This window comes from Perognathus longimembris, chromosome 7 (genome assembly GCF_023159225.1).
Source record: "Perognathus longimembris pacificus isolate PPM17 chromosome 7, ASM2315922v1, whole genome shotgun sequence".
Lineage (NCBI taxonomy): Eukaryota > Metazoa > Chordata > Mammalia > Rodentia > Heteromyidae > Perognathus > Perognathus longimembris.
In genome coordinates this window covers 40,941,710-40,962,814 of record NC_063167.1, presented here as the reverse complement: position 1 = coordinate 40,962,814, position 21,105 = coordinate 40,941,710, and the positions used below count along the sequence as shown (strand labels likewise).

Below are 21,105 nucleotides of genomic sequence, written 5' to 3'. Positions count from 1 at the left end.
CTAAATAGATTGGTACAATTCATGAAAGACAGATTAAACACTATATAGCTAATGGTACACACCTCTCCCGGACAAAGAGTTGTTGGAGTTTAGTTTTGGGCCTGAACCACATTGTGCTTTATGTCCATAAATCAAGGGGGAATGTAGAGTTGAAGTAAACCCCATTTTTGAGGCAACAAGCTTATGAGGGCCCAGCCGGTCAGGAAACTCCCTGCTTAACTCTAACCACCTGGGAATACTTAACTCTAACCACCCCGGAATATCTCTAGCCCTGAGCCAATCAGATTTGTACCTGTGTCCTAATCTTGCTTGAACACCTGATTGCTGTAACTTTGTGGGGTTTTTTTGCCTTTATAAGCCCTGTGAAATTTCAGCTCGGGGCCTTCCTCCTAACCTCCGCTGTGTCGGAGTGTAGGACAAGGCCCGAGCTGCAGCCCGCCTGAATGAAGCCTTGCTTTTGCATTTCGGAACGTCTGGCTCTCGGTGGTCTTCTTGGTGGTCATCTTGCGACTTGGGCATAACAATGCAAACTGAATAAAGACTCAAAGCACAAGAGTTCCAAGACAAGGAACAGCACTAATGACCTTTTTCAGAGAAAAACAACTGCAATGAATTAATATAATTTTTAAAAAACATAACAGAGGAAATGAAAAAAAGTCCTTAAAAATCACCTACACTGAAAATCACCAACACTTACTTAAGTGTAGCAAATCTGCATAGACATATAATACTGAAAGAAAGCTCAGCATTTCTCAAACAAAAAATAGTAAGCAGAGATGAATTTACTAATGAGTTCTATTAACATGTCTAAAGAAGAGATACTGCTCCCAGGCAATCCCAGTGTGATTTAGAGTTCAACTGCAGCTTCATACTCTGTTATATTGTGTGCCACTTAAGTGTCTCAATGTTTCCATGCGCTGCATTGAAACAGTCACAGCCCTGGTGGACTTTCATGTGGACACGAACATGCCATGTGAGGCTGAGGCTCTCTGAGGAGCTGTATCCTGAGTACAGACCCGGCAGAGTGGTGGGGGTCTTCATGCAATGCTTTGTAATCTTAATAAAAATTTCCAATCACGGCCCCTCTCTTTGGATGTTTCTGCAGACAAATTCCCCACCATATTACTTAATACAGAACTTGTTTCCCAATTTCTTTTTTCTTTTCTATTTTTTTAGAAAGTGGTTTTGTTTTGTTTTTGTTTTTGTTTTTTTGCTTGTTTGCATGGAAGAATATCTTGAAGTAGCCCTAATAGTATAGAACTCGAATCCTCCTACCTTGACCACCTAAGTATTGGGCTTGCAGTTGTATGTGGTCCTCCAGATTTAACCTGTTTTCTTGAGATGGGACTAACAAGGTTATCTTCTGTGTAACTGTCAGGGGGAATAATTTATGTAAATATCTGTTGTCATGTTTGCCAGGCCCAGTGCAGTCTCAGGGCAAGAGGGTGATTGGGGGAGAAAAGCAACTCGAATATCTGAGGTGCCTAGAAATCATACGCCCTATGTCATACACCACAGTGATGGGGAGAAAGATGGGCGGTCACATGGATCCAAACAACCTCTTAGCAGGCCTTTTCCAGGCTCTGTGTGAGTTCTTCCTGGGCATGCCAAAGGCGGCTTCCCCATGAGCAGGGCTGAGGGGTAAGTGGAGAGTAGGCAGGATGCTGCTGGGGGAGGAGGACCTTGGAGGAGAAAGCAAAGGAGAAGGGGCCCAAGACTCCTGGGGCGCTAGGGTAAGGCCGGAGCAGGGCTGTGCCATGCATGGTGGAGTGGAGAATCATGCTTGAAGACTAACGGAAAGAGACAGCCCTGCAGACAGGGACTGGAGTGGCGGGGAGGACCTTGACCCTGCAAAGCCAGAAGACCTTGGCTGTGAGAGGGGGCATGGTGGGGAGCAGCTATGCACAGAAGGGGCGTGGCCGAGAGTGGAAGAGGAAAGGTTAGGAGCTCTCGGGAAGACCCTAGGAGCCTGAGGACTGCACAGCCATGGTGGCCGGCCTGGGCTTCCTGGTGGCCGCCTTCTGGGCTACACTCCATCTGAGGACTCTTCTGCTGGGGCTGTCGTTTTCCTGTTCCTTGCTGATTTCCTCAAGAGCCGGCGACCAAAACACTACCCGACAGGGTCCAGGCGCCTGCCCTTTGTGGGCCACTTACTTCATTTAGACTTAAAGAAAGTGGAATTGAAACTTCAGCAGGTAGGAGGGGAACATTGGGTAACCAGGGTGCGAACCCGCTTTGAGCTCCCTCTTCCTTACCTGTCAACGGATCTACCTGTCTTTTCTAGAGCTGCTCAAGAATTCAGGGCTTAATATTTCAGTCTGCCAGATCTGTGCTTTTCTTTAGCACAATTAATTGTGTGCTATCTTGCTAAACAATATTGACACACCTTACAATATGATTGCCTCTTCCTAGGTTACTATCCTTAAGTACACTTTCTTCTGTGAGGCTCCACCCTCTATGTAAATGACATCTAAATCCTCTCATTGCTCAGCCAAATCATTTCCCTCCGTGTGACTGAGACCCTAAGCCTCAGGCCTCCCCTCCCCCTTCTGTAGTGATTTCTCACTAAAGAAATGGTTTAAAAACCAGTCCAGACCTGAGCTTTCTCAGTGCCACACACTGCCTACAAATGGGGTGGCCTTCTTTACCAGCCCTGAAACCCTTCTTACCTAGCCTCTATCCACTTCTGTGAATATCTCCAGCCAGCACTTCCTATCTTTCAGGACTCCCATTCTTTGACATTTGCACAAACATCCAAATGTACTCAAGATTCCTCAACTGACATTTCTGCCACTCAGCACCAACATCTTGGAGAGATAACACTAGCTGATGATTATGAAAATTCAACCATAAATATTACATTGGAACACTGGGTGGAATTTGTGCAAGACTCTAGTTCTAGTTCTATGTCGGGTTTTGATATACGTAGACAATATTCTATCAAATGAGGGCAGAAATATCCAGTGGTGGTACTAGTTGGCAGTGTTATACAGAATGGTAAACTCTTAAAACTCTACCTTGTTCATGAAAGTGTGATTTGATATTTTCCTATTACTGCTCTATTAATGATTTCCAATATAATTCATCATGGTCAGAAAACATACTGCATATGACTTCAGTTGTATTACAGAGATCCAGGTTTATTTAATGATGCATGGTATAGTTTTCTAACAGGCACTGGTTGCTTGCACCTGTAATTCCAGCTACTCAAGAGGCTGAGATCTGAGGATCATGGTTCAAAGCCAGCCCTGACAGAAAAGTCTGTGAGACTCTTATCTCCAATAAGTTTTTTTTTTTTTTAATTTAGAAAGCCAGAAATGCAACTATGGCTCAAGTGGTAGAGAGAGTGGAAGAAGAAGAAGAAGAAGAAGAAGAAGAAGAAGAAGAAGAAGAAGAAGAAGAAGAAGAAGAAGAAGTGCCAAGATATAGTTTTCCTTGAAAAAATGTTCACTGGTGTTTTTTAAAATGTGTATTCTTCTTGCCAGGCACCAGTGGCTCATGCCTGTGATCCTAACTACTCAGGAGGCTAAGATATAAAGCTCGAAGTTAGTCAGGGGAAGAAAGTCTCTGAGACTCTTTTATCTCCACTAAACTATCAGAAAAGCCAAAAGTGGACCTGTGGTTCAAGTGACAGCACACTAGCCTTGAGCAAAAGCAGATCAGGGACAGTGCCCAGGACCCGAGTTCAAGCCCTGGGACCACCACACACACACACACACACACAGTGTATTCTTCTATTCGTCATGGGACTCTTGGATTTTATTAGCACAACTGTGAGATCTCTGATCTCTTAATGTTGGGACAAATGTCCCTCAGGCTTAGACTCTGTTATTTCCAATTAATTTTTTCTGTGTTGCTCAGATGAGATATTTTCTATTAATCTCTCTTTATTTCATTGACTTTGGGCATTACTATTTTTATTGAGCTATTTTGTAGAGGTTATTATTTATTTTATTTTATTTTCTGCTCTAAAATTCCCTTTTGTCTTGTCTGTATATCTTTTGTTCTTCTTGAGATTTTCTAACATTTTATTTGTCTCAATTGTTTGAGCAACTTTTATAAGAACATTTTAAAAACAGCTACTTTAAAATAACCATTATTAAAATATTCATTATCCTGTAGTTCCAAATTGTGTGCTGTCTGTTCCTGTTACATGGTAAGGAGAGTAATTTTGGATTATAGTATCTCCAGGACATTTAGTGTGTCATGTTATACCACTGTCTGTACTGTGTATATCTCCTCCTTGAGCAAGTAGCTTGGTGAATTTCAGAATGTTTATTCTAGGCTATTAGTCTTCCATAGAGCTATCCTGGGATTCTATACTTTGTGTAAGCCACTCTCAGAGGAGTAGTAAAAATAAAAAACAGAGGCCTTTCAGGATAAGGTGCTATACATACTACAGGGGAGTAGAATTAAAAAGATCTACCCAAATCTGCTGCATTTTTATAATTTTTAAAAAGCAAATTGAGTTAAATGATTAATTTCAATTGAATTCATATTCTTGCACTTAGGACACATTAGTACTAAAAACTTAATAGGCCTTCCATTCAGATTTATGTGCATGTACACACACACACACACACACACACACACACACACACACCAATCCTGGGGATTGAACTCAGAGCCTGGGTGATGTCCCCCCCCCCCGAGCTTTTATGTCCAGGCTAGTGCTCTACCACTTGAGCCACTGCTCTACTTGTGGATTTTTAGTGGTTAGTTGGAGATGAGTCTCATGAACTTTCGTGTTCAGGCTGGATTTGAACCATGATCCTCAGATCCCTGCCTTCTAAGTAACTAAGGCATGAGCCACTGGTGCCTGACCTGTGTTTGTCTTTTAATTGTAACATGTAAATGTTATGTACCATCTGTTGTACCAGGTGTTGGTTGTATGTCAGGCATGCTTTATCAGACCCATCACCCCACTCTGTGGCATCTGCTCTTCCCTTTCTCTAATTCTACCATTTCTGGAGGCTCATCTGTAAAGGACCCTCCCTTAAATATGACCATTTACATTCTACATTACCATCACTGTAGTAACCATGATCTTCTGCTATGCCCTAGCCATTTTTCTGCAGTTATCCTTTCTCAAGAGAATACCTATAAAACTATTATTGTGAGCAGGAGTTCATGGGTCCCAGTACACGCAAACGATCATGCATAATTATGTGCAAACAGTCTCATTAGACTAAGGTGTACCCTTATACATATACATGGGGGAACACAACATGAGTTCCTTTAGCTACACACATGACAACTGTCCCTGAACATAAGATAATAAACACACTCAGCTTTGACTATTTTACTCTTTTTCAGTATGTGAAGAAATATAGGAACCTTTTAAGGCTGGATTTGGGTTATGTATCTTCTGTGGTTATAACAGGATTGCCCTTAATCAAAGAAGTATGTGGTCACATGGAACAAAACTTTGTGAACCGTCCTATCACTGCTCACAGAGAAAGTACCTTTAATAAGTATGGTAAGTTCATCACTGTAAAGTGTGTTCTTGAAGTTCTATGATCTGTTAAGAGTACTTCTGTGTCTATAATTCTCTAACATTCTCAGCTGGTAGTTGACAATTATACATGTCCTGCCCCAAATCATTCTGGATACTTTGATGAGGAACTGACCATATCACCCAATTATAGTTAGGAGAATGTCTTGTGTTCTCTCTTCCCCTTGCCCTTTCCAAGATTCTTACCCTAGAAGATGAATTTATATCTACTTCCTTCTGTTGCCTCTAGTTCTTTATTCCCTGTTATTATGGCCTTGCACTCCACACTAGCACAGGCTAGCATGACTGTTTAAAACTATCATGAAATAAACTAACACATTTAAAAGCAGAAACCAAGACCTGGACTCTGATCATATAACTAAGCATTATTTCTCTCTCTCTCTCTCTCTCTCTCTCTCTCTCTCTCTCTCTCTCTCTCTCTCTCTCTCTCTCTCTCTCTCTCTCTCTGTGTATGTGTGTGTGTGTGTGTGTGTGTGTGTGTGTGTGTGTGTGTGTTTTAATTTAGGACCTCTACCACTTAAGTCATTTTTGCTCATTACTTATTTTTCAGATTGAGTTTTAGTCCATACTCCATGTCCCATTTTTGACACAGAGTACTGTGCATGTATGGTGGTGATGGAGCTGGTGGGCCTGGGGGTCTGTGTGGGTAGGAAGAGCCCAACTAAAGGCAAGTAGATCAATGGCTAACAGCATGCTAAGCTCAAGGCATGCTGTGCTCCTGGCTGTAGCTGTGGCAGCAGTTGTGGTAGGGACCCCAGTATGCTGTGGCTGGTGGTACCCCCATTCCAGCTGTGCATGTCAGTAGAACCATCTTTTTGTTGCACTGATTCTTAGTATAGATTTTTTAGACTCCATTTCATTAACTTCTGCCTTGATTTGTAAAATTTCTTTCTGCATGCTAATTCTGGGCTTGCCTTATTCTTGCTTGTTTAGAGAGAATTTAGGAATGAGGGCACTAACCCACCCAACAGTTAACATATGGAACCTGAGTGCAGGGCCTGAAGGCTGAGGGCTTAGTCAGCCTCAGACTAAAAACTCTGTTGGCCTCAGGTGGTGGAAATAACCTCTGGCCAGGAAGGGTAAAGCCACTTAGAATTGCCACACCCAAGACATCAGCCCCTCCTACCTCCAATGCCCTCCTCACCACTGCATACTTCCACTGTGTCTCCTAGTGAGCCACTGTGTACCTTTGCTGGGCATTTAGATCGGGTGCACACCAGAGCAATCACGGTCACAAATCCTCACCTTGGGATTAAGGCTTGGGGGTTGTTTGGGTTTAAACATGAACTGGGGGTGGTCAATCTGATGTATTTTACCTCATTGATGGAGCTCCCTGCTTCCTCTCCTACTTTGGGAGGCTTGGAACTCCTTGCTGCTTTTTTGTTTTTCTGTTGCCTCAGTTTCTTTGTCTATCTTACTGGTACCTCTTAAATGGATTCCAGTATGGATTCTCTCTTTGTCTCTAATGAATCTAATTTCTCCTGAGTTATCAAACTTTTCTCACTTTCAGAATCAAAATGATGGACATTTTTTACCCGTCATCTTGCCCCATTGCCTGGACATACTGTGAAAGATCTCCATCATTTCAAGATTTCATGTAAGAAAACAAACTAGCAGAAATCAGAGCCATTGGTGGTAGAGGATTAGAGAGAAAATCTGGAAATATGTGATCCTGAGCTCTACTAGAATGGAGTGTTTCTAAAAAGAGATTCGAGGTTGCTGAAGAAATACATGATGTGAGGTGAAAAGAGCTTTCTGGATTTTACAAGAAAGGTCATTTCATTGGAATCATATAGGCCCAGGAAGATGTTTAAAGATATTGAGGAGCGCTCTCAAAATGAGCAAATGGAAAGAAGTTTCTCATTATCTGGGCCACAGGACAAATGCTGATCTGCTGAGCCCCTCAGGAAGTTCCTTCACTTTCCTTCTGCTGTTTTGTTTGAAACCATCTTCTTGTTTCCTTGAGCCATACCTTTCGTGTATAAGGTCGTCCTTAGATAGGATCTCTCTTGTAAAGCCTTTCCATGTCTCCATAATGGTAATGACCTTTCCTGTTCCATGACTGCCTCCATCCCTTATATTCAGATCAACAAACTATACTTATGTGACCACTAATCAAAGCATGGGCTTTAGAATCTCAGATACTGGGATTTGAACTCTTACTTAGCTAGTTGCTAAGTGTAGTTGTGAAGTTTATATTACTTTATAAGTACTTTCCTTGATTTTCTCATCAGGTAATATGATTAATGGTAATTAACCTAGAATTTTATGGGCACTAAATTATATAAGAAATGAAAATACTAAAATGCCCAGGTTACAAGCTGACAGTAAAGATTAGCCATTATGTGCATCATCATTATTTTTCTGAATGTTTTTTAGGTCCCTTATAGCCCCTCTTCTTTCCATCTGACATATGTTTATATATTTACCAAGGTTTTTTTTCATGGGGGGAGGAGGGGTTGTCATTACTGTTGTGCTGATATTGAACATTGGACTCAGAGCTTGGTTGCTATCCCTGAGCTTTTTCTACTCAAGTCTGGCACTTTACCCTTTGAGTCATGCCTCCAATTCTGACATTTTGCTGGTTAAATGGAGATAATGGTATCGTGGTCTTTAATGTCCAGGCTAGCATTGAAACACAGTCTTCAGATTTCAATACCTTGAGTAGCTCAAATTATAGGCATGAGCTACTGGCACCTAGCTTTACCAGTTATTTTTTATACCAGAATCGATATGCCATCATGTTTATGTTCTTTATTCCAGGATTGATCATGTCCAATGGCCAGATATGGAAAGAGAAAAGAAGATTCACCTTGGCAACACTAAGGAACTTTGGTTTAGGAAAGAAAAGCTTGGAGTACCGCATTCAGGAGGAAGCCCAGCACCTTACTGAAACCATAGAAAATGAGAAAGGTGAGTATGTCACAAAAAACATGTAATTGCCTAATTAGTAAACTTATTAACTGCCTATGTCCTAGTATCTAGCCAGGAGCTAGATACTGAAGAATGAAGAATGAACAATCAGCAATCCTCTCCTAATTGCAAATATTAAACACATAAAAAGGATATTAAATGCACTGCTAAATGCATTTAAAAAATAAGGCATCAATTTGACTTGACTGACATTGACTAAGTTCTTACAAGATGCCAGATATTGTTCATGTGTTGTGACCAGAGCCCCTTACATGATTTTCTAATAGGTATTCCTAATATAGACTAGATTCTTATAAAGAATAGAAAGAATCCAATGTAATGGATCTCTTCCTTATTCTGTCTAGGACAGCCTTTTGACCCACACTTCATGATCAACAATGCAATTTCCAACATAATTTGTTCCATTGCCTTTGGGGAGCGATATGACTACCAGGATGATGAGTTTCAGGAGCTGCTGAAGACAATGGATGAGATCATGTGTTTGGAGGCATTGCTGCACTGCCAGGTAAGTAGCTTGTCTTACTAGTTCTTGGTGAAGGATATTGTTGCTGATGCAGACATGGGTTTTTCCTGGTTTTTATTTGAGGGGGTGGAGAGATGGTGAAGTATTTCAGCCTAAATTAAATTGAATTTGACACAGACTTTAATAAAAATCCATCTGTTTATAATATCATTGAATAATTGGGACATACCAAAACACCCCTAACATTCATGAGAAATATAAATTTTTACAGGATCTACCTGCATTCATCTAGGCTGGCGTTTTAAAAAGAACAATATTTTTATTGTTTGTGATTCTCTCCCAAACCTTCCAAACATTTCTGTTTCCTCCTTTCACACAGGTATCTTCTGAATGGACTCAGCTCAGCAACTCATTTTATAACTGATCTCTGCCAGTTTTATGGGGATTTTTAGTGTATACTGGAGGTGCATTGTAGAATGTGCTGCTCTATTTGGACCACCTCTTATTGGTGGGCCCTATACCTTAATTTATATGCCTTTAAATCTTTGATTCTATCAAAAAACTCTACTCAACCAAGCACTAGTGGTTCATGCCAGTGATTCAGGAGACAGAAATCAGAAGGATCATGGTTTGTCAGGCAATGTTGGCAAAAAAGGTTACAAGACTCCATCTCAACAGAAAAAGCTGGAAGCAATGGCACATACCTGACATCTAAGCTAGCATGAATAGGAGGATGGAAGTCCAGGTCTGGATACAAAGCAATACCCTATGTCCAAAATAACCAGAGCAACAATAGCTAGAGAAAAGGCTCAAATAGTAGAGTGCCTGTCTAGAAATCACAAAGCTGTGAGTTTAAACCCCACTACTTAAAATAAGAAAATAAAACTGCACTCTTTCTTTTTCTCTCAGTTAAATTTCTCAATTTGAAAAACACAGTTAGGGGGACACTGAAGCCAAGTGTCTAACTTTAGCCCTCTGGATTTTTTTTTTTCTTTCACCAGGTCAGTGACGGAAGCTACCTCACTTTTTCCATATAGATATGTGTGAGTTGGTACATGAACACATGTGTGAATATTTTTTAATCCTGGTATTATCTTTAAGAAGTTCGGTCTTGAATCCATCTCTACATTGTTAGAAACTGTGTTTCAGTTAGGGAAAGACATGCTTTGGTTTTGTGAGTTGTAAAATGTAATCCTGAGCCACTTACAGTATATTCACAATCAGCTCTTACATGTACAACACCTGGCCAAACTTACTTCATCTGTCTCTCCGTGCCACTACTGGTTTTCACTTCCCATTTTCGCAGCAAATTTAAGACATCTAAATTGTAATTGTTCTGTTTTCAGGGTTGATATTTCCTGCTAAGATAGGAGGTAGATGTTGCTTCTTATATTTCTCTCAATTTTTACCTTGAATTCTTTACATTTTTATTTGAACACAAATTTCACATTGATGTTTTTCTAATGAGAAGAAATACCTATAATAATTTCATCGTTTTGTCCAGTAGTATTTCCTTTCCTGAAGTCTAATGATATTTTCTTTCCTGATGTGTACTTTGACTGAAACAAATGCAACTAATTATTTTTTCCCAGTTTTCATCTGGTTAGTTATTTTCTGTAACTTTACTTTTTAAAAATCCCATACTCTTACATTTTAGATGCTTATATTTAAACAGTCTAAAGTTAGATGTAAATTTTGTAACAAATTCAGAAAATCTTTGGGTTATTTTATTATAGCTTTTAGTTTTTTAATTAATATTACTAAAAAAGGGCTGGGGATATGGCCTAGTGGCAAGAGTGCTCGCCTCATATACAGGAGGTCCTAGGTTCAATTCCCCAGCACCACATATACAGAAAATGGCCAGAAGGGGAGCTGTGGCTCAAGTGGCAGAATGCTAGCCTTGAGCAAAAACAAGCCAGGGACAGTGCTCAGGCCCTGAGTCCAAAGCCCAGGACTGGCAAAAAAAAAAAAATTACTAAAAAAAATGAAACAAATGTGATTACCTTGTGATTCTGATGTATATTTTCCCTCCTTTCCCACTATTAATGTTATACGTTCTCATACTACCTTTTCCAATATTTATTTAGAACATTAGCATTCTTTCATATTACTTTAGTCTTTGCCTTAATTTTTAATATGAATAAAAGGACAGAATTTATGATTAATGCCTTCAACCTACACTCAAACCAGATCTTTAGAGCAGCTCCTATCACTCCTTTTTGGGTATTTTTGTCATGTATTTTATTCTTTTTAAAGAGAAAGGACATAATTACAAAGTTTTTGTTTAGCCAATGTCTGTTTAAATTTATCCAAATATTTACCAATATTCTGATCTTACCAACCCATTTTGCACTCAAAGGCTTCTTTCTGCATTGCGTTTAATGGAGGTTAAAAGGTAGCAAATTCTATTCATTTCAGTTACTAAGAAATACTTTCATATGAACCAGGCACAGATGGCTCATGCCTGTAATCCTAGCTACTCAGGAGGCTAAGATCTGAGTTTACTGGTTTAAAACCAGCCTGGTAGGAAAGTTTTGAGAATCTTCTCCAATTAACCAGCAAAAGGCCAGAAATTTCAGCACAAAAGCTCAAGGACACACCCAAGTCCTAAGTCCAGCCCCCCCCCCCCCCCGAAATATCTCCATATGGTTATTTCTTCTAATTTAGTTTTGAGGCATCCCTCTGATGACTGTCAATAAACACAAACACCCAGCAACCTCTTTCCAGAAAGACTGGAAGAATCAGATCAGAAGGAAATAAAAGTAGATTTAGGTGCATAAATAAATGCGCTAAGACCCAATACAACAAACACACACAATAAATGAAGTGTTCTGTTGCTGACAGACCCACGAGAGTCCTGCTCCATGGTGTCATACTGATTTCAGAGGTAATTAATAGCAACCAGGAAGTCCTGAAACTGAAATGTCAGCAGTGTGAGCTGCAACCACGGTGATTCAACTATACAGCAAACAGTGAGAGGGAGAAGACAGGTCCTCAGAGATAGGCCTTATAGGGTTTATAAACATGAAGACTGATGACTTGAGTATGATGGAATGTCACTGAGAACTAAAGTCCTGTGTGTATTAAAGTATTCTGCTGGCAGCTCAATGGAAAATAAGCTATTATAGCATCACAAATCCAATCAAGAATCCAATGAAAACTATGACAGTCTGCAGATCAGAGATGAGGGGAGCCATTGGAGTGTGGAGAAGTCCTGTGAAGCACAGTCTATTTTGCATGGGGGAAACTGAAATATCTAACAGTAAGCGAGAAAAGAGAAGTCAAGGATTACCCTACAGTTTAATAAAGCAGAATTCTGTCTTTAAAACTAGAAAATTGATGTCATAATGTATTGCTTTGTTTTTTTCCTCAATTAGCTCTATGATATCTTTCCATGGATAATGAAATTCCTTCCTGGACAACACCAGGCTCTCTTCTCCAACTGGGAAAAACTGAAATTGTTTGTTTCTCATGTGATTGAAAAGCACAAGAAAGATTGGAATTCTGCTGAACCGAGAGACCTCATTGATGCATACCTCAATGAAATGGCAAAGGTGGGTGAAAGGAAACGTTTCCTATATTTTATTCATAAAGAACAAATAGTGCCATGTTAGTTTCCAGTTGTAGTTGCCACAAGTCACTGTATGCTTAGTTGCTTAAAATAGCACAGATTTCTTTTCTTACAGTAGCAGATAACCAAATCCAAAGTCAGTTTCACTAGGTTAAAGTTAAGACATTAGCCAACTAGTTTATTTTGGAAGCTCTATGGTGAATCTGTTCCATTAATTTTCTTGCTTCCAAAGATTATTTTATTTGGCTTAGCTCACCTTCTTTCTGTAATAATAACATGAAGCGCCATCTCTCTTCCCAAGCCTCTGCTTCCATCTATGTCTTCTCTCTTTGGATTTGATGAACTTGCCTCACTCCTATAAGAACAATTCAAAATAAACTTCCTATTTTAAGATATTTAAATTAATCACATCTGCAAAGTCCTATTTGGTATAGAATGTAATTAGTAATAACAGAGCTAAGATTTCAGGTTAAAAAGTAAGGTCAGAATTTCAGAATTTCTGAATACCATTAACTAAAAAATGGTGAAGCCATTCCAAATAATGATTGAGACTAATAGACATTTTGCTTGAGGTGCTACATAAAAAAAAAAATCACCCATTCCTTTCCTGTCTTCTCTTACTGAAGGAGTTATATGCACACATAAAAATCCCACTTGAGTCATAGAGCTTGGTTTTATTATTATTGGATAGGAAGCCAAGTACCCACTTTACCTCTCAATCCCCACTAAGGAACACAAGTAGATCTAAGAGAGCACTGGCCTTTTGGCTAGTTAATGTACAACACCAAATCAGTGCCATCTTTGGCTCATGAGTTTTTGGGTTCCTCCTGAAGGGCAGGATATTCAATTTCTTTCATCTCTTTTCTTACTCTAAGTTTTTCTCTTCAAAGGAGGAAATTTAACCAGCATAAATTATATAGATGTGGAGCAATGAACACAGATAAATGTTAACAAATGAAGGCAATATGAAATGATAGAAGCATGATTGATGGAATGACACAGGCTTCAAATAGAAATGATTAATTGGGGAAATAAAATAGTTTTACATCAAGGAATTCACTCTATCCTTGTTGGTATCAGCACACATATTTGTTGATTATTTCTTATATGTCTTTAGTATCTCCTATAATGAATAGTACCATCTTTAAAGATGTGTATCTGTGTTATTTTATGAAACTATTGTCGAGCAATGTGAAATGACTTAACCTAGGTCTAAGAACCAGTAAATGATGGGACTGAAATTGGAAGCCATATTTATCTCATATACATTCCATTCTCGTTCATCTCTACTAATAGATTCTTCCATACTATGAATTTAAAAACAGAGGAGCCATGCTTTCCATCCACCCACATGAAGGCTTTTTTGTTTAGTTTTCAGTCCTCAAGACAAAACTATGCATTATATTGCTGTTTCCTAAGGTGGTCAAATTTAATGTTATTTCTTCTTCAGCTCTTTTCTTCCAAATTCTTTCCAAATGACAACGTCCCTATGTGTTGAAGCAACTACAACTGCAGTGCACAAATCAACACTTACTGTATTATCTAGTACACAGACAAGAATACCTCAAGCTTCCATGAGGAAAACCTCATCTGCTGCACACTGGACCTTTTTTCTGCTGGAATTGAAACATCCATGATACTGCTCTGGGGTCTTCTGTTTGTCACCTTCTACCAAGAAGTCCAAAGTATGTGTGCAGTAACTCTGCCTAGGTCAGGACAGAATGGTGCTCTTGGGCCACACTGCTCAGATATATAGTAGAAGGGAAATAGAATAGTCATGAGGTGATGTGAATTGAAAAACTTCCAAATTCTTTACATTTTCTATGAGGATTTTTGTTTTGTTTTGTTTTGTTTTACCAGTCCTGGGGCTTGGACTCAGGGCCTGAGCACTGTCCCTGGCTTCTTTTTGCTCAAGGCTAGCACTCTACCTCTTGAGCCACAGCGCCACTTCTGGCTTTTTCTGTTTATGTGGTGCTGGGGAATCGAACCTAGGGCCTCATGTATACGAGGCAAGCACTCTTGCCACTAGGCCATATCCCCAGCCCCTCTATGAGGATTTTTATAAGGACAAATATTGTAGAGTGCCTACTCAAAAGAAACCTAGATTTGAGGGGGAAGGAAGCTATGAAAGAAGCCATTTCACAACTGGTATTGTGAAGGTTTCCATGGAAAAGTTGCATTCTCATATACATATCTAGTCATGCCCTTCCTTTCAGCAATGGCTTTTCATTATCCCCTACATTCTATTCAAACTCTTAAGTCTGTTCTATCATGTCCTTTGATATTCCCCTGGCCTAGCACCGTCTAGCCTTACCCTCAGCCACTCTACATGGCAGCTCCAAATTACATGTCATTCTCTTACATTGGCTTTATTTCTGCCTCTGTTTTGATACCCCTCCCCTTTACCAAGATTTTACTTTCCCGTTTTCTCCATATAGTAGATTTCTCTCAGGAAAAAGCATCTAAATTGGTCTCTTTAGAGCCCTCTATCTTGATTCAACTTGGTGCTCTGTTGAGTATAGAACAATGCCCTTTGGGCACTAAAAGGACTCATCAAAAGAGCTACATTTCTACATGCAGTAGGGGAAAAAAGAAAGAAATCAGCATCCCACCTTCCAAGTCTTGCTTCAAGAATGAAACATCATTCCTTATGTCCTATTGACTTGACTAGAACTTAAATTATGTTTTCATGCTAAAGCATGAAAGTTATGTTTTCACAAAAGCATCTGGGAAATATAGGTTTTAGCTGTCTTACCAAATTTTCCAGAAAAAAGAGGAAGATATTGTAGAAGAGCTAACAAGTTTTGTCATTTGCTATTTTCATCACCTCAATTTCCACAAATCTCAAAACATCCTTGAGATGAGGTAAATTTATTCTCCCTAATCAGATAAGGAAAATGAAATTCCATAGTTTAAATAATGTACAGAAATCATTTAGAGTAAAATAATGTAGAACAAATAACAGAGTAAAAATGTGCTACCTACTTTACATTCTTATATATCCCCTTGAGAAATGAGTATCGTAGGCCTGCCAGGGTCTGAATGCTTGACTCCTTGCCATCAAACTCAAACCTTGAAATCTAATTATCAGAATAATGATGGAAATTTGGTGATATGTATGGCCCATATGAAGGAGAATAATATCCTTATTAAAGATATATCAGAGACCTACATTGCTCCTGCAGCTTGGGAGGACACAGCAAGAAGATGGCATTTATGAGCAAGAATGAGAATTCTTATCAGGCACCATATCATATCTACTAGTCAATTATTCTTAAACTTCCTAAGCACAAGAATGATAACCACTAAATTTGCATTGTTTACAAGTCACCCAGTTCACAATACTTTGTTATAGGAGCATGAAAAAGTTAAGATCCTTCTATGACTTTGCCATGCCTGGTTATTCTACTCTTCGGTTATCAAGCTCAAGGAAAATTGCAATAAACAGTCCTTTAAAATGTTGTTGTCTAGTTTATTTCTTGGCAGTCTGGATACAAATGAGATCTTATAAAATGTTCCTGCATAATTATCATAAAGCATGAGAGTTGAAAGGTAATAGGATTTTCTCTTTGCTTCCAGAAAAAGTACAAGCTGAGGTTGATGAAGTGGTTGGTCAATGGAGGCAGCCAAGCTTGGCTGACAGACAGTCCATGCCCTACACCAATGCGTCATCCATGAGGTGCTCAGAATGGGCAATATCTTCCCCCTGGGTGCTCCCAGGGAAGTCACAGTGGATACCACTTTGGCCGGATACCAAAAGCCAAGGGTAACTGAGATTCTCTTAATGGATTTTGAGTTCATCAATGACCATGAACTTGAAAAGTGTTATGTAATCCTGTCTCAAGAAATAATTTATATGGGAAAAGTGATAGACTTTTACTCACAGTAGTCTCATTTTCCTCCATGTGTTTAGCTGTATATTAGTACTGTGGAGAAGAGAAGATTCTCAGGTCAAACACATTCAATGAAGTTGAGATCTTTCTGCTGTGGTCCTTTTGTGCATGCTTACTATGCTACTGTGAATTTCTGAGAGTATCAAGCAGGAAGCAATTCTCTGTCAGATTTTGCCAAAGAACCTTTTTTATTTGCCTGGTAGAGCATCCCTGAAGATTAGTGAGATGTGGCAAGCTTAGTTTAGGAAATTCTGCTTGACGTCCTTGTTGTAACAGAGTGCTAAAATTTAAAATCCTTAATGTCTTCCTCTGTAAGATACATTTAAATGCAACTCACAGATCCCATATTGAGGTAGCAGCTATATCTGTTTTAATTAATCTGCCACAGTTCCCACCTATACAGTGACGAAAAGTGGCTCTAGCTGATCAGATGATGAGACTGCAGTCAACCTGATAGGAATACTTTGCACAATACCAAATTTGAAGTATATGAGTCGGTGGCTGCCGTGACCTGATTGAATTACCCTGCTTTCACTGTGTAGAGAAGGTTATATGGCATGAGGGTCTTGAAGAAGTTGAGCAAGGTGCCTGCACTGGGTAGCAATGGGAAACAGGAATTGAAAAGGTGGACTTAAGAGAGGTGTGAAGAAGTGAGACCATGTTGCTGATGGAACTGGCTGAGGCAGTAGGAGGAAGAGGATCACTCTGGTGACTCTGTGAATCTTGCCATGTTCCTGAGTAGAGAGCAGTCTGTTTTGCTGGATATCTGCATGCATTATTAAACTTGTCAAGGCAGCAGGGAACAGTATCCTTGCCCCCAGTGTGGAAGGAATAAAGAAGAAGTGAAGGAGACATCCTTTATCTACTCTATTACCTGTAGAGAAGACTTATTCTGGAATTAATAATCTAACTATCCTGGTATGATTCCAAGCAGGAATTTCCAATCCATCCTTCTAAGTTGTCCTGCAAAAGAACATTGTCCTAGTAGGTCAATCATTTAAGCAGAAAATGAGGGTGTGGAGAATTAAGGGTATGCAGAGGCCCTGGCTTTAGAGCCAGAGGACCACCAAGCCTTTGCATGAATGAGCTCCATGCATCAAGCATTAATTCTTTGCTTCCTCTTCTAGGGCACTATGATATTCTCTAATATGATTGCACTACACAGGGACCCCAAGGAGTGGGCCACTCCAGACACCTTCAATCCAGAGCATTTTCTAGAAAATGGACAGTTTAGGAAGAGGGATCCTTTCTGCCTTTTGGAGTGGGTGAGTTGTAATGAACACAAGAAAAATTGTAGCACTCTTCCTTTATCTTCTCTTTTTCTCTTGGTAGTCTTAATTGGGATGTCCCTACATGGCCATGTCCAGTGCACCTCCATTTTGCTGTTGGTCACAGCCCATCATTCCCTGCACTGGACATTGTTTTGGACCATGCCAGCCCTACTTCTCAGTCATTTTACATACCTGTCCTACTTTGTCACTCAGGGTGATTGCCGCTTTGTTCTGCTTTCCAGCAAACCATCACTCAACCTGATTAATTCTCACAAAGGAAGTTGAACACCTGCCATCTTTATAGAGTTTTGAATTTATTTTTGTTTTAAATCTTTGAAACAGGTTATTCCTATGCTTCCCAGGCTGCCCTTGAATTTACAATAAACACCAAGCTGGACTCTTAACGTTTTCTTCCTGCCTCCATTTCCCAAATGATGGGATTATAGGCTCACTCCATCTTGCCTGGATTTTTCACTCAAGGCTACTGCTTTGCCACTTGAGCCTGAACTCCACTTCTGGCCATTTTGGTGGTTAGTTGGAGATAAGAGTCTCACAGACTTTCTTGCTCAGGCTGGCTTTGAACCTCTATCCTCAGATCTCAGCCTCCTGAGGAGTTAGAAGTATGTGTGTGAACCACCAGCACCTGGATCAAGTTCTTTTAAAAGCTTCTCACTTAACACCGAAATAGAGCTGATTTTTAATGAGATCTGGAGCCAGCAAAACCATTTGGGCATGCAACAATGACTAAAGGTCAGTAGCTTAAGTAGATCTAGTTTTCACCTATAAGCACTTCCTAAAGAGATCTTTTTGTCCTTTCTAATGTGAATTACTTTTAAAAGACTTGGTTAGTACATGTACATTATGTGAAACTTAAAAATTAAGAGAGTGGATATGAGTGCAACCTTGTGATTTGTAGACAGCAACATCAATAACAAAACATCTTTGCTGCCCCATATCTATGAGAGTTGTATTTCACCTTCTTGATCACAGACTTCCTTTGCAAGAAAACTATTTTATACTGTCCCATAGCAATCCAGTCATTTATAATTATATAGAGAAAGGGCTACTATCTTCTTCCTTTAATATAAGTTAACTCAAACTAGGACAGAACTGGTACTTTACAAGATCACATGCCCAAAGACCTTGTACAACTAGGCCTAACTAAGTTTGTGTACTTCTAGTCTACCCTTCTAGGACAACCAAAGCTCCTCATAGACCACCCTTCTACTTTGAGTTTCACTGGGTTTATACCATATGGAAGAGATACTGTGTTTCTGTACTAGGAACAATTCAAAACTGTTCTTACTACATGTTAGTAAGACCTTGTGATTCTTCACAAGCATAGAGGTCAGATTCATAGCTTTGCTGCTGTGGGTTGGTCTGTCATAGATGTTAAGGGCCAGCTGGCTGAAGGCTGTTCTAGGATGATGTGAGGTAGAACAATGTGTTCTTTTCACAATTCTACTCATCCTCCAGCAAGAGGCAATCTCCATTTGCTCTTGCACCTGTGAGCCTCCCTGGAAGGGGTTCATTTGTTTCCCATAAAGAGATTGCTCCTGCTTCAGGGAGCAGTCTTATCACAGGGAGATCTGCCTAGAAGACTGCCCTGTTGTTGGAGGTTGAAAGGCAATGATTCAAGACTCCAGGGACCAGCCAGAGGGCATTGTAAAAGATGACATTTGTTGAAAATATCTTGGTTACAAATACCTTGGTGTCTTCACTTGAATGAGGAGGATTATCTGCTTTAGATGTACATTCTCCAAATGACTGGCAGGTCTATGTGTAGAGTTGAGCAGATATATAACCCAAAATTTAATAAAAGGAGAGAGAGATGAAATGAAAGCAGAAACATCAAGCTTTATCTAGTTTGTAGGTGCCTATTAGGCCTCCCTGAAAGGTCATTCATTTTTTTCAAAAAAGTAGTCTCCATGTCCCTGCTATAAATAGGCATAGGCAAAAGATAGCATACTTTAGGAAGCTTACTTTGACATTTATTTGCTTTTATTTTGGAGTTTCCTCTTCAGGATTCCACACAGTTTTCTTCCTGGTTTACTGTCTGTTCATTTCATTTCTGTCCATTGAATGAAGTTTGAACACCTGTAGAGGAGACCCCCATTCAACTCAAGCTTCTCACATCTATTGTCCTACACATCTCCCTCCGTCCCAGAACTGAAGGAATTGGCACACAGTGATCTACAATCTGTGTGTGGTGAAGCCAGGTGGATGTCAGACTAAGATCAAGTGGCAGGCTGGGAAGCCCAGGGTCTGCTTAGGTTTGGAAGGAGGTAGTTTAAAGACACCAAGCCTGGAAACCACTGTCTAGCTATAAATCTCAGGTTTTGAATTTTTTTCTGCAGGAAAGCAAGCTTGCCTTGGAGAACAATTGGCAAAATCTGAATTGTTTATTTTCTTCACTTCTCTTCTGCAAAAGTTTACCTTCAAACCCCCACAGAATGAGAAGCTGAGCCTGAAGGCTAGAATGAACATCCCCCATTCTCCACCCCGCTACCACATCTGCGCCATCCCGAGGGCATGATGCTGCTGGAGAAGGAATTCAAAAGGTGAGAAGATGAAACTGCCTGGCCATTTGTGACAGGAGAGAATAAAAGTTAGTATATCAGAGGACTTTGACAAGTAAGAAATAGAATTCAAATCCCTGCTTTGTTACTTTCTCCAAATTGTCCTGGACAAACTACTTATGTGACATTGATTTATCTTCTCATACAATTTGTGAAAAGAGAAAGATAATTTTTGTTTCTTAAACTTTAAGTTCCACGATCAACTAAAAAATTGTTTTTAAAAAGAAAGAAAAATTCTCTCAAAGGCCAAAAGAAGTAATACATTTGAAATGGCTTTTGAATCCTAAAGCACAGCATACAATTTAAGCTACAATATGCCTTCTTCCTTCCTCCTTTCATAGAAATATATTTTCTTCTGACTTGTTGAGAGAGATCAAAGTAGTGAAAAGATATAACTTACTGTTAAAACAAGATTTTTGAGGCATCCTCAGGGTTCTGCTTTATAAGCCTCTCCCCTTGTTAGTACTATGCAACATTTCTTTGTTTTGTTTTTGTTTTTGGTCAATCCTGGGGCTTGAACTCTGGACCTGCGCACTGTCCCTGAGCTCTTCAGCTCAAGGCTAGCACTCTACCACTTGAGCTACAGCACCACTTTCTGTTTTCTGGTGGTTAATTGGAGATGAGTCCCACAGACTTTCCTAGCCAGGCTTTCCTAGGCTTTGAATCATGATCCTCAGATTTTAGTCTCCTAAGTAGCTAGGATTGCAGGCATGAGCCACTGATGCCTGTCTACTGTGCAACATTTCTTATTTCTGTCTCACATACTTCTCCAGGAAGTCACAGGTCAGGCTGATCCCTACTCATTAGCACATGTTAAAGCGGTCTCTAAGGAAACACTACCCTCCCCTTGGACTCAGGGCCAAGTAGATAGAATGTAAA

At 39.8% G+C, this 21,105-nt stretch overlaps 1 protein-coding gene across 1 annotated transcript; it reads left to right on the top strand.

Annotated features, from left to right (window-relative positions):
* The first annotated feature begins 1,917 nt into the window (after positions 1-1,917).
* On the top strand, positions 1,918-20,812 carry LOC125355229 (cytochrome P450 2J1-like). Its single transcript, XM_048351436.1, is given in 12 exon segments — positions 1,918-2,056; positions 2,059-2,195; positions 5,317-5,479; positions 8,279-8,428; positions 8,794-8,954; positions 12,290-12,466; positions 14,030-14,168; positions 16,063-16,146; positions 16,149-16,249; positions 17,504-17,618; positions 17,621-17,641; positions 20,005-20,812. Coding segments are annotated over 12 exon segments (1,497 nt in total). The 5' UTR covers positions 1,918-1,986; the 3' UTR covers positions 20,184-20,812.
* The last annotated feature ends 293 nt before the right edge of the window (positions 20,813-21,105 follow it).